General features: G+C 45.4%; 4 protein-coding genes across 4 annotated transcripts; 2 read left to right on the plus strand and 2 right to left on the minus strand. All coding sequences in view use genetic code 12, as the record gives it.

Moving 5' to 3' along the window:
* Positions 1-957: 957 nt before the first annotated feature.
* On the minus strand, positions 958-4,993 carry CXQ87_004020 (CFEM domain-containing protein; the record flags this gene model as incomplete). Its single annotated transcript, XM_025482477.1, has 4 exons — positions 958-1,623; positions 2,147-2,999; positions 3,026-3,585; positions 3,644-4,993. 4 exons carry the CDS (start codon positions 4,991-4,993, stop codon positions 958-960), a joined length of 3,429 nt encoding a protein of 1,142 aa, XP_025337095.1.
* Positions 4,994-6,539: 1,546 nt separating this feature from the next.
* RBF1 (Rbf1p) lies at positions 6,540-7,784 on the minus strand (the record flags this gene model as incomplete). Its single annotated transcript, XM_025482478.1, has 1 exon — positions 6,540-7,784. One exon carries the CDS (start codon positions 7,782-7,784, stop codon positions 6,540-6,542), a length of 1,245 nt encoding a protein of 414 aa, XP_025337096.1.
* A 2,130-nt stretch (positions 7,785-9,914) lies between these two features.
* On the plus strand, positions 9,915-10,952 carry RAV2 (Rav2p; the record flags this gene model as incomplete). Its single annotated transcript, XM_025482479.1, has 1 exon — positions 9,915-10,952. The coding sequence occupies one exon, from the start codon at positions 9,915-9,917 to the stop codon at positions 10,950-10,952; it is 1,038 nt and encodes a 345-aa protein (XP_025337097.1).
* A 210-nt stretch (positions 10,953-11,162) lies between these two features.
* Positions 11,163-14,339, plus strand: STE23 (metalloendopeptidase; the record flags this gene model as incomplete). The annotated part of the gene is made up of 1 exon (XM_025482480.1): positions 11,163-14,339. One exon carries the CDS (start codon positions 11,163-11,165, stop codon positions 14,337-14,339), a length of 3,177 nt encoding a protein of 1,058 aa, XP_025337098.1.
* Between the last annotated feature and the right edge of the window lie 102 nt (positions 14,340-14,441).

A 14,441-nucleotide genomic window follows, 5' to 3' on the forward strand; every position in this document is an offset into this window, starting at 1 on the left:
CTTTCTAGCCTAGTCAGTTTGACGTTGATTCTCGGGGGTGACCATCCACGTTTGACTGTCTTGCATCATGTAAATGGGGTGGTTCGAAATGGTTGCAAAAGCGCAATGGGTCTAATGGAATTGCTGTTGTTTTTGAAGTTTCCAAGAATAAATATTATAGTATTCACCCTCATAAAATCAAATTGGATGCCTTTTCGTGAGTTTCTGAGATGCCTCCTTGTTATAGCATAAGAAGCTTGTTTAGTATGAGAAGCTTGTTATAGCATGAGAAGTAGTATGGAGCAGAGTAGTGTGTTTATCTCAAATAGCTACAATTATGTGCTTCAGGATGAAGCTTGCAACAATCCTTGCATCTTAGAAAATCAACTCCATTTACCTTTGTTTCATAGATGTCCAGACTGTTGTGTACTACTTGTGTCTATGCAAAGTAAGTAAACTTGATGCTCATCTCTTAACTTGAGAAAGGGTAGTTCCCATCGGGACAAACGAATACCGTTGGAAAAAGACCAATGGCCTGGATCTCAAACTGTAAGATTGCGCTTGATATGGAAGAGCTCAATCTGTAAAGAGTACTTCGACAAGTGGTGTCAATTAAGACGGAGACGTAGAGCAGTAAGCCGTGCTAATTTGAAGACAGGCGAAGACTTCACTTGATCTCTTCATCATTATAACCATAAGCCTTCAACCCCCTCTTCCTACCACTGATATGGAAGCCCCACACAAAAGCCACAAAAGCATAAAACGTCTTCAACGGCGCCAAAGCCCCTTTCAATTCAGTGCCTTATAAGTATCTTCATTGAGCCAAGAAATCAATCAAATCTTTCTATGCCATTGTCGTTACGCATCTACAATTTGAGCATCTACAGAAAACAATCGAGGGTATGCAAAATCAACTTGAGTTATATCCTTGTTTTGAGGGAAGCCACACGCTGCTCCCCTAGAAAGCGAACTAAAAACTTACAACAAAGCACCAACAACACCGGCAATGGCAGCAGCGAAGGAAGCAGCCTTGACTGGAGCACCAGCCTCGAAAGAGGAGACGCCGGCAACGGAGGTTGGAGCCTCGGAAGAGGAGACGCCGGCAATGGAGGTTGGAGCCTCGGAAGAGGAGGCCTCCTCAGCCTCAGACTGGGTGGAGGTGGCCAATGTGGATGGAGCAGCGGTGGTCTCGGCGCTGGCTGGAGCCTCGGAGCTCACGAAAGAAGAAGCAGCAACTGAAGAGGAGCCAGAAGCAGCAGCGGAAGAAGCCGACGAGGAAGCAGCAGACGAAGCGGCGGAAGAAGAAGCGGAGGACGATGCGGAAGAAGACTCGGAGGAGGAGGACTCGAAAACGGAAGAAGAAGAGGCCGAGTTTCCAGAAACATCGTGGCCTTGCTCCTTACAAGTAGCCTCGAAAGCATCCTTGGCAGTCTCGGCATCGCCGCTAGGGCATCTGTCATCCAAACATTGTTCAACCTTCTCTCCAATGGAGGTACAGATGCACTCCAAGTCAGCCAAGCTGTTGCACTTGGAGTTCTTCTCAACCTCTGCAACGCAAGCCAACAAACAGGCTGGAGGAGTAGCCATCACCTGAGAGACGGAGGCGGCCAAAGCAGCAATAGCGGTAAATTTCAAGCCGTACATCTTTTTTCTATAGTTTAGCGAAAGGAACCGAAAAGGGTGGTGTAGCGTGGTGGAGAAAAAAACCGATGTTTTTTGGATGGTGAAAACCTAGACTGGAGTGAGGTGGTGATCGCTAATGTTTGGATGCTTGTGTACACTCCTGGGCCCATAGTTAAAGGCGAGTGCGCTTCCAGACTGGGCTAAATTTAGCTCGGTTCTAGGTGGAAACAACAATGTCACGTGCCAATGTTTGGCAATGTGATCCGTTTTTGACACTCGCAACACTTCTTGTTAAGGAATTTTCTGGCAGATAAGGCTCTGCTCATAGGCCTTCGGCCATCTAGACCTAGGTTTTCAACGAACTCAAAAGCTGTCATTTAGAGTTCGGATTTCACCTCGTGAAGTCGTAGGCAATTTCACACTCAAATATGTTCAATCTAGCGATAGTCAAACACACAAAACTTATTTTAATTCATCGGGACCGTCACCGTAATTGAAGCCAATTTCGCAGCCATTACTACTATAGCCTGACTTTGGCTGTGACTCCCTGAATTTGCAACAAGATCTGGCCGCTGAATTCGCCCACTTGAACCATCATGTCTGACTTCACCACCACTTCCAACTCTCCGTTCAATGCTCTTCTCAAGATATCGCCTCCAACTCCAGATCCAACTTTGTACGGAATTCGCTTGGTACGGAAAATACCAGGCGGAATCACCATATCACCGACGTTATCCGCATAAGCTAGTACATGATCCTCGTAAATTGCCTGACACAGCAAAAGGTCAACTAGGATTGCTTGGTTATTGACAGGGTTGAACACGAGAAGCCGAACTTCAGATGTAAGGATATGGATCGTAGCTTCAATGAGGAACGGGCTTCCGTTCGCAAGCTCTTGTTTAGCGGATGTCTCGTCCTCGTCAGGATGCGGAAACTTCAAGTGGGGCAATATAATATCTGGTACATGTAGATGTTTCACCACCTGATCCAACTCGGTGCTTGCTGCAGTTTGCAAACCCTTGACACCGATAGTAATATTCGATGCACCGGAAAGCACAAGACTGACAAATTTTTCTGCTGAGTTCCTTTCAGCAAATGTAGCACAATCCACTTGCAAAAGAGCTGGAATAGTGATGCGCTCGCGGGTTTGGAGGAAGCTTAGGTCATGAAAAGTAACATTGCCAATTTGAGCATCCTCGAATAGTATAGCAAAAACTATGTCTTGCTTGTTGAGATCTAAACTCAATGGAATTGGGTTGAAAACTTCAGCCTCTATTGCAAATGTCACCCAATCATTCCCAGAGCTCAACAAAGCTACCGCCAGCATGCTGATATTCATTTTCTTCAAAAGCCAGTCAATGAACTTCTCATCAGACTTTTGCAAATCTTCCGCATGTCTCGGGTCAAAATTTATATTTTTCACGGTAATACCCCAAGTGTAGTGTTGAGAAGTGGCAGATCAAGTTTGACCTGCTTGATATCAGCATCGATAGTTGGAAAAGCAGGCTTGTGCTCGTTCAACCATTTGTTGACGAAGTCGCCTATGAAATCAAAATCATGAAAAACAAACTCCCAGTTTGCGAGATTGCCGAGTATAGATGTAGCGTTGCTGCTATCCCCTGCGATAGCTAGGCCGCTGCTCAGGACAGTAGACGCACTTCCGACTGTGGCGTTTCCATCTAATATTTCCACGGATGAAGTCCACTTCGAAAGAGATGCTTCAAAGCCTCTTTGAGAAATTGGTAAAGAAACTGCAGCTTCGAAATCACAGCTTGTGTTGACATTGAGCTTCCCAGGTTGGGGCAGGAATATACTCAAGTCCATCGAAGTGATGTCAAGGCGAGATAGATAATCGCCTATAGGAAAGCCACTCTGTGTGCTGACTGGAATTTCAATATTCACATCGACCAGCGTGAGAATATTATAGAGCCATTTGGGCAAGTTGCGAAGTCTTCGTAGCCAGTACAAAGATATCCAACAATCCTTCATTTGAAATCTTCGATACAAATTGGTTAAAAGCAGATTGACCATTTTTGCAGACTTTGAGAAGATTGTCAGGTATATGTTCTATGTTTCCCTTAACGTCGATCTCCGTAAGCAAATTCGGCTTCACTGTGAAAGGGTCCGACTTCCATAAGCCCAAGAATGAAGGTTTCCCATCACAGTCAGCAATTGCAACATCCCACTGGACAGACTCGAAGTCTAGCTTGATCGGTAAGATGTCAAGTAGAAGTGTCGCATTGAGTGCTATGCCTTCTCTCTCCAAATCAAGATTCAAGGATTCCACACTCAAAGGTGAGACCATCCTCTCAGGACTAATGACAGCGTCTTCACGAATGTTGACTGGCCCCGCATTGAATTTAATTCCTTTAGTTTTTATGTTTGTAGTGAAGTCTACCTCGATCGAGAGGGGGAGTGGCTCCGAGCGATTGTGTTTTAAAAGATCCTCTAAAAGGCCTGTCAATGAATCATCGACAAAATATGCCTCTGTAATGAAATCATACTCCGTAAGACGGTGATCAATGAGATCAACCAGAACTTCAGGAGCGTAGGCATCAAGCACATGGACTCTGTTGATGCCTTCTCCACTGACAAATACTCTGGATGCGTCAGTGGGTACAACTGTTACTCCGCCAATAAGCAATGCAAAAACTTCGAGCGCCAGGCCATAAAATCGGTTTTGTATGCTCTCGTAATCCACAAACGTGGAGCCCACCACATGCACAGTCAAGCCAGAGTCACTGATATCCAACACAGAGACGCTGTGAAGCTCAGAAATGAAAGCCTGGTCCAAGAGCATCGGTAGGTTGCGTGCTACTAGTAGCACTATGAGTAATAGAGTCGCAATGATGAGTAAGATAAGCCAAGATAGCCATGGAGTGGAGCAGAAGGTTTGTGAGAACCAATCAGAGAAACCTCTGCGAGTGTTGGATGCCCGTAGCTGGCGATGTAAGCCCTCTTCTAATGCAACATACGACTCTGAACAATCGCTCCCGAGCAATGGCGTTAGTTCATTCTGCAAGTCCTCATCTCTGATGATGGAGTTCTCCCTCACTGGTCTAGGGCTGGTAGCAGGTACAATTGCATCCACGGCAATCTCGTCACGGGATGGTTTGTGATTGGGTGTCTTGGGTGTTGAGCTGGCCCTAACTGACAGAGCCTCTATTGCCTGGACTGGACTGGAAAGCTCCTGACTCGTGATAGTACTGTTCTTGGTTGGCCCATCTGTACGATTTTTCGGACTTGGATCCGAGGCACTTTGGGTTTTCGAAGGTGGTTCTTCCGTGGATGGAGAGACAATCGGAGTTTGCTGTGCTCCGTTGCTTTCGTTTGCAGAATCAGCTTCCTGGTTGGGTTGCCTCGGTCCCTGATGCTCATCTGACAGGGACATTTGAGCTGACTAAGGCGTGGGGCTGCTGAATATTGTAGGTTTCGTTTCTGACAGGGAAAATAAGGCCTTTATTCTGACTGTGTTTCAATTTCGATTGCTCTACTTTGCTTGAGTAGGTCGTGACTTAGGGATATCTCTGATCGATTACCCCAGGAATGCGCGGGTGATGAACCTCTATAGACGAGCATAGTCCCCACCTGGGGCCATTGTGAAGTATTATTTTCGAGAATCGGCAAATATTGAGGAGAGCTGGAAGACTTGAATGGGTGATTTGAATTCTATGTACAGTAAGGAGAAATAAGGTTTCATCGTTTCTGCGGGCCGTTTTGCGATGATGTATGGAGCGGACAAGTAGATGAGCAGCCTCATATTTGCACCCTGTGTTCAGTGATTATATTGGAGGATTTGATGGAATTTATGAAAATATTCGTGGTTTTTCGCCGGCGTTCATTTCATTGAGCTGAAATGTGCATGTTTGTCCGACGGCACAGTAAAAGGGCAGTAGGACGGATTGGATGAGCTTCGGTTTGATAAATGGCGGCTGCGATTGATTATGATTTTGTTTTTCTTTTCTGATTCACGGCTTGGATCCGTTATTGTCAATGGTCACATTACGCAAGCACGAAGGTTCCATATTCCATTTTTACGTGCACTGAGAGTCACCTTTTCCATCAATTTCGACGAAGCTACTATTTTCTCGAAAAATAAAACTTGTCCAGTCTCTGAATTTTCAGCTCTCCATATGTGGCTCCAGTAGGTTCCCTGATAGGTTAATTAACTGTTTGATAGGACAATCAACTGGTTGCCTTTATCCCTAGTCAAATAAAAATGTCTCATTCTTGTGAACTTAAAGATTATTGCAAGCTTACTTAAAATAGATTTGTAGACCCTACAGTCATCTCTGCATTTCAAAAGCTTTTTTCATGTAGCATACCTCTTTATAAATGCATCGCTCTTATTGCAGACTTTGCTCTCCAACGTCAGTAATTCTTACTTCATGAATTAAAAGCAAGTCTTGAAATCCTGGTCAATGCTTGAATAAAAGAGTTTGTAAAAGTTCGTCAACTCTCGAATTTCTTCATTGAATTAAGAGCTATTGTCCAAGAATCCTCGAAGCAAGTCCTCCACATTGCTCGAGCTACTCTGCCCTCCCTGCCTTATCGACTGTATGAAACTGTCAACCTGTGCAATGGCTACATGCTTTTGCAGCCAATTCTGATATTCAGGACATTTACGTATCTCGAGATTGGTGGTATATTATAGTCATACAAACAAAGAACAGTAAAAAAATAAAATCTTGATTTCATGAATCCAAGCTCCCGGAGGGGCAAGACCCAATTAGTTAAAAAAAATGATGGCAATTTGGATATCGCAACAGGCCCGCTGCCACAGGCCATAACATTGTATGGTACAATAAGGTCTTTTTTATTTCTGTTTCGTGGTTGGGCACGCCAGAATCGAACGGTGGATTTGTTTTGAGTTACCCGTATTTTCCAATTTGGATTCCACCCTTCGTTCTAAAGCGCGAGAGACCTTCCCGAACCGCTTAGTGTACATGGCCATGGGCATGGTCATGCTGCTGTACACTAGGATCCACGTTTGGGTCGACGCTGTCAATGTTAGGGTCCACAGGTGGGTTCAGCAAGCTGTGGTTGCCAGGAGCGGCCTCCATGGCAGCAATAACAGCCACATCCTGGACAGATGGGTGGTTACCATCGTCGTGGTGGTGCTGACCATGGTGAGCGTGGTGCTGAAGCTGTTGGTGGTGAAGCTGCTGCTGCTGCTGTTGCTGAAGGTAGTGCTGTTGCTGAAGGAGCTGGTGGTCATGAAGCAGGGCCTCTGGGTAACCAGCCACGGCAGCCACTGCAGCAGCGGTGCCGTTGTTGCCACGGTTCAATGGCTTCTCAACCAAAGTTCTAGTGTACTTGGCTCTCTTCTTCTTGCCGCCACCACCGGAGGCGAAGTTGGGCTCAGGAGGATGGTTGTGGGCTGGGTGGATCATTCTCAAGATCCACATCTCCAGGTCCTTCTTGTCGTCATCTGGGTAGCCATCAAAGTCAGCTTCCTTCTTCATCTTCTTAGCCTTATCCTTGTCAGGTGGGTACAAGTTGGCCACCAATCTGTAACCACACTTGGATCTCTTAGTGTAAGCAACTCTCTGTCTCTTGGCGGCATCCTTAACAGTGGTTCTGAAAGAACCAGAACGCTCACACTGGAAGTACACGGCCTTTGGCTTCGACGAGTTGATAACAATCTTACATTGTTCCTCCTCGTTCAACACCGTCTTGACGTACTTGACAAGCTCTTGCTTGGAAGAGAAGGTCTTGATGATGTCACCCTCACCATGTCTCGACACAAGGAAACCACCATTCTCAAACTCCATAGGCGCCGTCTGGAACTGGTGCTGCTGGTGGAGCTGTTGCTGCTGCAAATGGTGCTGCGGCATGTGGTGTTGTTGTTGCAAAGGATGGTGCATCTGCTGTTGATGAAGCTGAGGGTGGTGGTGGTGATGCAATTGGTGCTGGTGGTGCATCTGCTGCTGTTGCAATTGCTGTTGTTGTTGCAACTGAGCAGCGGCAGCTGGGTTAAGACCCAAGTAGCGGGCCTCCTCGTCCAGGTGGGCCATAACGGGGTTTGGGATTTCATGGCCCAACGCAATAGCGGCAGCAGTGGTGTGGTCCAACTGCGACGCGTGGTGGAGGTGCTGCTGCTGCAAATGTTGTTGTTGATGGGGATTTAATCCCTGGCCATGGTTAGTGGACCTCTCGTTGGATGTGGAGGGACCAGACATGTTTCTTTTTCAGGGGGGACTTTTTTCAGTTGTGTGCCGAATTTCACCTGGCACGGACAATAACAACGAACGGGAAGTAGTTTTTTGTTTCAACTATAAGCTGAAAACAAGTTTGGAATGTAGTAGACGAAGGTTTACCTAAACTCTGGGGTGTGGATATAAACAAATTCCTGCACACCTACCTAACACTGTTTAGTAGACTCAGGTCCTGGACATAAAAGTAGTTGTGGGAAGGAGGAAAATGTGTTGATGTTGCGAGGGTGGGAGGATAGGAGTTTTCTCGCTGTCGTGCATAAACCGTAAAAATATGCGGGTGCACGGGTTCTATGCCTTACGCCCATTGGCCCATCCTGCAGACATTCCATTGCCATCGCCAGGGAATCCGTGGATTTGTCTTTACTGGGAGGTCCAATAAGCAAAATAACCAGATATTCGGCATTCATGCCCACCTGGTGATCTCCAGCCTGAGTTTGGCTACTTGAGCTGCCCTGTGTGTCGACAAATGGCAAGGCTCTTGGTGGTGTACGGGTGTTGGCTATTCCCTTTCCGCCGCTCGGTTGGGAAGCCGCTATTTCCAGGTATGAAACATACTGTTGATGGGCGTAGATATCGTACTTGCCAGGTGTTGATGGTTTGCAACACCAGGGATGGCAGTTTTTGGTTTGAAACTGGAAAAAGCAAGTGATATGTAAGGTTCAGACAAGCTGGTCTAAATTTCTGTAGTCCTGCCGATGCTTCGATTCCTGCCTTTCGCAGACAGGAAGCACTGTTGTTCTGCTATATGGTGCATTGACAACCGCAAGAAGATCCGGGTATTGTGGAAAATATTTTGCATCAATTGCGCTGTAGACGACAAGAATTTACGAAAGAAAAGTCGAATTTGCCATTGTATAGGCTTTTTTACATGAGTCCCTCCCGGCAAAAGAGTGTATGCTAAAGCTCCCAGAGACACTCCAGTTAGCAAGAGACAGTACTACCTTCACATTGCTCGTAGGTCGTTACACAAGTAGCATAGCCGAAGTGGCAGGTTTCGGCTAGGCCGGAGAACTTTAACTGATGAGTTAAAATTTCTATGTTTGCGTCGGTGGAAATCTTTGCCTTAAAGCTCGTCTATTACCACTTTGTTGATGTTTGATAAACTAGTCGGATGCAAGTTTCTTGACCTCTTCTGTGCTTCGTACTCTAGCTGTCGTCAACCACTGATCTTTGTTTGCGAATCATTGTCTATTGACATTTGCCGATCAACAGGCTGGGTTGATGATCGACTTGTGTTGGATCAGGCTAGCGTAGCTCGATTTGCGCTCAAGCCACCAAATAAGAGTGGCAACGTCAAAGCGACAATGTCACTGGCATCCAGCCCTTGAAAATCTGAAGATTCAAAACAAAGCTGGTTCATTCTTTGTAGTTTCTTGTACGCCATTTTCGACTTCCTTCCGTAGGCTATGCAAGTTGTTCATAATATCAAGAACGCCGTTGAGGGGTTTGAAAGGGACCAATTCAGCAGTTTCTACACCATTTGATCCAATTTGCCTGTCAAATTACCTCCATATGATATTCTTTGTGATGGCTTTGTGTGAGTACGTAATCGACCTTATGAGCACCAAGAAGGGGTATCTCCAAAAGCTTATACATTGCCCATTTTCCCTTCCTTACTACTTTCACACCATATTCCAATATTGCATAACCCTGTCCTCGAGACTAACGTCCTCCTTCGTCTGCCTGATCGCTGATCACCTGTAATACGGAACAGCTGCCGAAGAGCGATCAACAAAACAATTGGCGGGATGCCGATCAGTCAGTACTGTAATCTTAAGATTAAATCATTTGTTCTGATTTAATTTTGTGCAAAGTATTTGGTTTTTGATTTTTTTCAGCCTGTTCTTCATTACTAGTTTTGCAACCATTTCTCAATCGCACCCTCATTTCAGAAACATCAACCGGCTTTTCAGATGTATCCAATTAATACCTACCCTCTAGTAAATCGCATTTCCATGACCTCAATTGATTAACTCTGCATCCCACTTTCATATTCGAAGACTCCCAAAACATCCATCATCATCCTTCGTTTCCTCCACTACTACTGCACTTACCTGCGGACTCTAATTATCACCAATAAGCTTTCTACCTACAATGCTATCCTTGACATCAACGCAACGTGACCAGATCAGAACACTCAAACAGCAAAGCCGCGATAGAGAGCTCCACTGGCTTGTGGAGCTGGTAGTCCAACCTGAACTTCCCCAGCTAATTGAAGCTTTACAGATATGTTCCAACCTCATACTATATAACTCTCCTCAGAGTCCAGACGCATCGAAGCACATTGAAAAGGGCCCAGCGGTGACACTTCCTGTATCTTCAGCAAAGCTGGAGGCGGTGAAGGGAATCCTCGTGAGAGATGGAGCCTACATAACCAAGATGAGTGTTGCAATTAAAGAGAAACACTTCAACAGGGCAGTTCACCACATCAAGCTCGCCAAGCCCATCAAGCTCACGCAAATCACTGCCGCAAAGAAAGCAATTGAGCTGTCAGTAACCCTCATAGTCCAAGCAGAATCCATATTTGACGATAATCTGGTGGAGCAATGTGACGAAACACACCGAGAAAAGCATCAGCTGCTTCTTGAATTATTCCAAACTCTCCTACTGGAGCTACTGGTGGCCAAGAAAGCTCTTCAGCTTCCTACGGATCCTGAGCTTGTCTTCCCTCTGCACATTACTCCGTCCAATCACTTTGAGCCTGAACTTAGCCGTCATATTGCCTTGGATCTCTACATTTCCCAAGCTGAAGTATGCCTTGATCTTAAAGACTTGTTCATTGTTACGGAGGAACCATGGTCTGAAATTGACCAGGAAACAGGCAAATCCTACGTTGATAAGGTCAGAGACCGGATGTCTGAGGGGAAGAGGGATGAAATGGAGCATTCAAAGAAAGAGAAGGATAAAGCGGGTGTTTTCAGCAATGTCTTCGGTCACTTATCCCTTCGGCCAAAATACGAAGCACAAGACTACATTACAAGGTGTATCACATACAACAACCAAGTGGTTATGGTGGACAGAAAACTTGAAGTTTCGTCGGCAGACCCCGTACTAGTCAGCGCCTTCACAAAGCTCGATTCTGTGGAGTACATCGTGTCCAGCTTCATGGACAACATCAAAAAACTCATGTAAAGCTGTTATCAGTGTGCCACATTTTGCAGCCGGTATATGACCCAGATACGGTCGCATTCCTCCAAGGTACTTTTTTGGTGTCCAGATTTGCGCTCATATATAACACTGAGCGCTCCACAATTCATGCTCAGAAGGTTGTTTTCCACAGACACCAGAGCAACTTTTCGATTTCCGAGTTTCAGCTTTTTCAAAAAACACAAGGTATTTGCGATGAGATCCGCCTACACTATTCTCGCTGACGACCCGGCTATTGAGAAACCGCTCTTGGACGATCGCAGCTATAGATTTATCAAACTAGACTCCAACGACTTACATGTATTATTGATCAGCGACCCTTCCTCAGACAGAGCGGCTGCATCCTTGGATGTTCATGTGGGGTCTTTTGCCGATAAGGAATATAATGTTTCAGGTTTGGCCCATTTCTGTGAGCACCTCTTGTTCATGGGCACTGGCAAGTATCCCGAGGAAAATGAATATCTGAGCTACTTATCCAAACACTCAGGCCACTCCAACGCATACACCGCTTCCGAACACACAAACTATTTCTTTGAAGTTAGCTCAGATTACTTGGAAGGAGCCTTGGATAGGTTCTCTCAGTTCTTCATTGACCCTTTGTTCAGCAAGAGTTGCAAGGACAGGGAGATCAAAGCTGTTGATTCTGAAAACAAGAAAAACTTACAAAATGACATGTGGCGCATGTATCAGCTCGACAAACTGACGAGTAACCCCAAGCATCCATACAACGGGTTCTCCACAGGAAACTTCGGAACATTGCACGAGGAACCTGCTAGCAGAGGTGTCAATGTTCGTGACGTGTTGCTTGACTTTTACAAAGACCACTACTCCTCCAACATCATGAGTTTGGTCGTCTTGGGCAAGGACTCTCTCGACGATCTCACCTACTGGGCCATCACAAAGTTCTCCGATGTGCCTAATACTAATCTTTCAAGACCATCATACAACGGACAGCTCATCTATAAGCCTGACAATATGGGTAAGATTTTGAAGGCCAAGCCTATCATGGACTCCACCAAGCTAGATCTTACATTTTTGATCCCTGACGACCAAGAACATAACTGGGACAAGAGGCCTGGAAGCTACTACTCGCACCTCATTGGACATGAGAGTAAGGGTTCCATTTTGCACTACTTACAAAAGAAAAACTGGGTTAATGAGCTCTCTGCTGGTAGCATGAAAATATGTGACGGATGTTCGGTGTTTTCTGCAGAGCTCGATTTGACTCCACTGGGATTGGAAAACTGGGAAGAGATTGTTGTCCATTTCTTTGAGTACTTGAAGATGCTTCAAACGCAGGAACCACCTGAGTGGTTGTGGAAGGAGTTAAGTGACATGTCCAAGATTGACTTCAGATTCAAGCAGAAGGAGAGAACTTCTAACACTGTTTCGAAATTGAGCAGCTCTTTGTTCAAGTTCAAAGAAGACTTTTACATTCCTCCAGAGAGGTTATTGAATTGCACCGTTTTGAGAGAATTCGATCCCCAAGAAATTAAGAAGTTCGGCAACCATTTGAAACCATCTAACTTAAGAATCTCTTTGACATCGCAGACATTCGAAAACCTTCCAAACAAGGAGAAGTGGTATGGCACCGAGTACTCCTATGAAGACATCTCTGAAGACCTCATGAATGCTTTGAAGAACGTCTCCGTCAACAGCGACTTGCACCTTCCTGCTCCAAATAAGTTTATTCCCGAAGATTTTACCGTCAAGGGCGAAAAGGTCGAGAAGGCCTTGCCTCATCCTTGGTTGATCACAGACACACCCAAATTTGAAATCTGGTATAAGCAGGATGACAGATTTAGAATTCCTAAGGGATCCATCAGTCTTGTTGTACACGCGCCACCATTGGGTGACGATATCGAGTCATCCGTTTTGGGATTGCTCTTGGGCGAGTTGATGGACGACGAGTTTAATGAGATGAACTACTTTGCTGATCTCGTGGGGTTGAAATTCTCTCTCCTGCAATTTAGGGACTCTTTTTCGATCAAGGCTAGTGGATACAACGACAAGCTTCCCGCTTTCCTTGTGGAGGTGTTGAACAAATTTGTCAACTTTGAGCCAAAACTGGACAGATTCGAATCCATCAAATACAAGATTGCTCAAGATCTCAAGAATGCTGGTTACGATATTCCATATGCTCAGATCGGCACCCACTTTTTGCAATTTTTGAACGAAAAAACATACCCAGATACCGAAAAGGTTGAAGTGCTTGAGAAGATCACATTCAAAGATTTGCAAAATTTCACAAAGGAGAAGTTATGGAGCAAAGGTATCTTTGTCCAGGGGTTGATTCACGGTAATTTCGAGTACTCCACTGCTAAGGAGGTTAGTCAAGACCTCGAAGATGCTTTCAATGCCAGGAAGCAAATTGCTGATTCCAAAGCGCAGGTTGACGAGATTGTCAGATTCCAAAGTGTTCATTTGGACGTTGGAGAGAATGTAAGGTACGAATTGCCCTTGCAAGATCCATCTAACGTGAACTCATGTTTGGAGTATTTCGTTCAAGTCGGAAAAGTCGAAAAGAACAATGCTCGTTTGAGAGTACTCACCGACTTGTTGGCGACAATGCTTCACGAGCCTTGCTTCAACCAGTTACGTACCAAGGAACAGCTTGGATATGTGGTGTTTTCCGGATACAGACTGACCAGATCTTACTTCGGCCTCAGGGTCCTCGTCCAATCTGAGAGACCTTGTGATTACCTTCAGTACAGAGTGGAAAGATTTTTGGAATCTTTCAAGAAGCAAAAGCTTGGTGCTGCACTCACGGACGAGGTGTTCACGAAGTACAAGCAGTCTTTGAAGAATATGAAGTTGACACAGTTGAAGAATCTTGGCGAGGAGACCTCTCTTTACTGGAATGCCATCAACAACGGTTTCTATGATTTTGAACAGAAGACCGAGGATGTCAAGATTTTGGAGACTGTTACGCAACAGGAGCTCGTCGACTTCTTCAATGATTACTTCGACGTTAGCCAAAGCACTAAGTCAGCTCGTTTGAGTGTGTGTTTGACGCTGAGAAAGACTCCAGTGTTTGATGACAAGAAGAACTTCGTCACCGCTGTCCATAACTATATCTACGACTCCGAGCTGTCTATTGCAACGGATGAGATCGACAAGATAGTGGAGGAGAAGGGTGCTGATCTTCAAGCCGTATCCAACGCTATTTGTGGCTCAGAAGAAGAAAGAAGGAAGTTCGTTTCTGAGATTGAAGAGAGAACGAAGCAGCCTACACCTGCTGGATATCCAAAGGGTAAGCTTGAGAGTAACACCTACCACTTCCAAGAGGCACATCCACGTGGCGGTGCCCCACAACCAGTCTTGCCATTGAGCAAGTACTACTACCCCACGAAGAAGCCCATCTTTAACTAAAAAAATAAATAGACGTAATCACGAATCTAACATTTGATGTAGTCTGGGGTGGAGGCACGGGTGCGAATAGACTCCATGTTGTCAAGTATCGGTGTCGCAACC

Source organism: Candidozyma duobushaemuli, assembly GCF_002926085.2.
Source record: "Candidozyma duobushaemuli strain B09383 chromosome Unknown D_B09383, whole genome shotgun sequence".
In the NCBI taxonomy this organism is placed as follows: Eukaryota; Fungi; Ascomycota; class Pichiomycetes; order Serinales; family Metschnikowiaceae; genus Candidozyma; species Candidozyma duobushaemuli.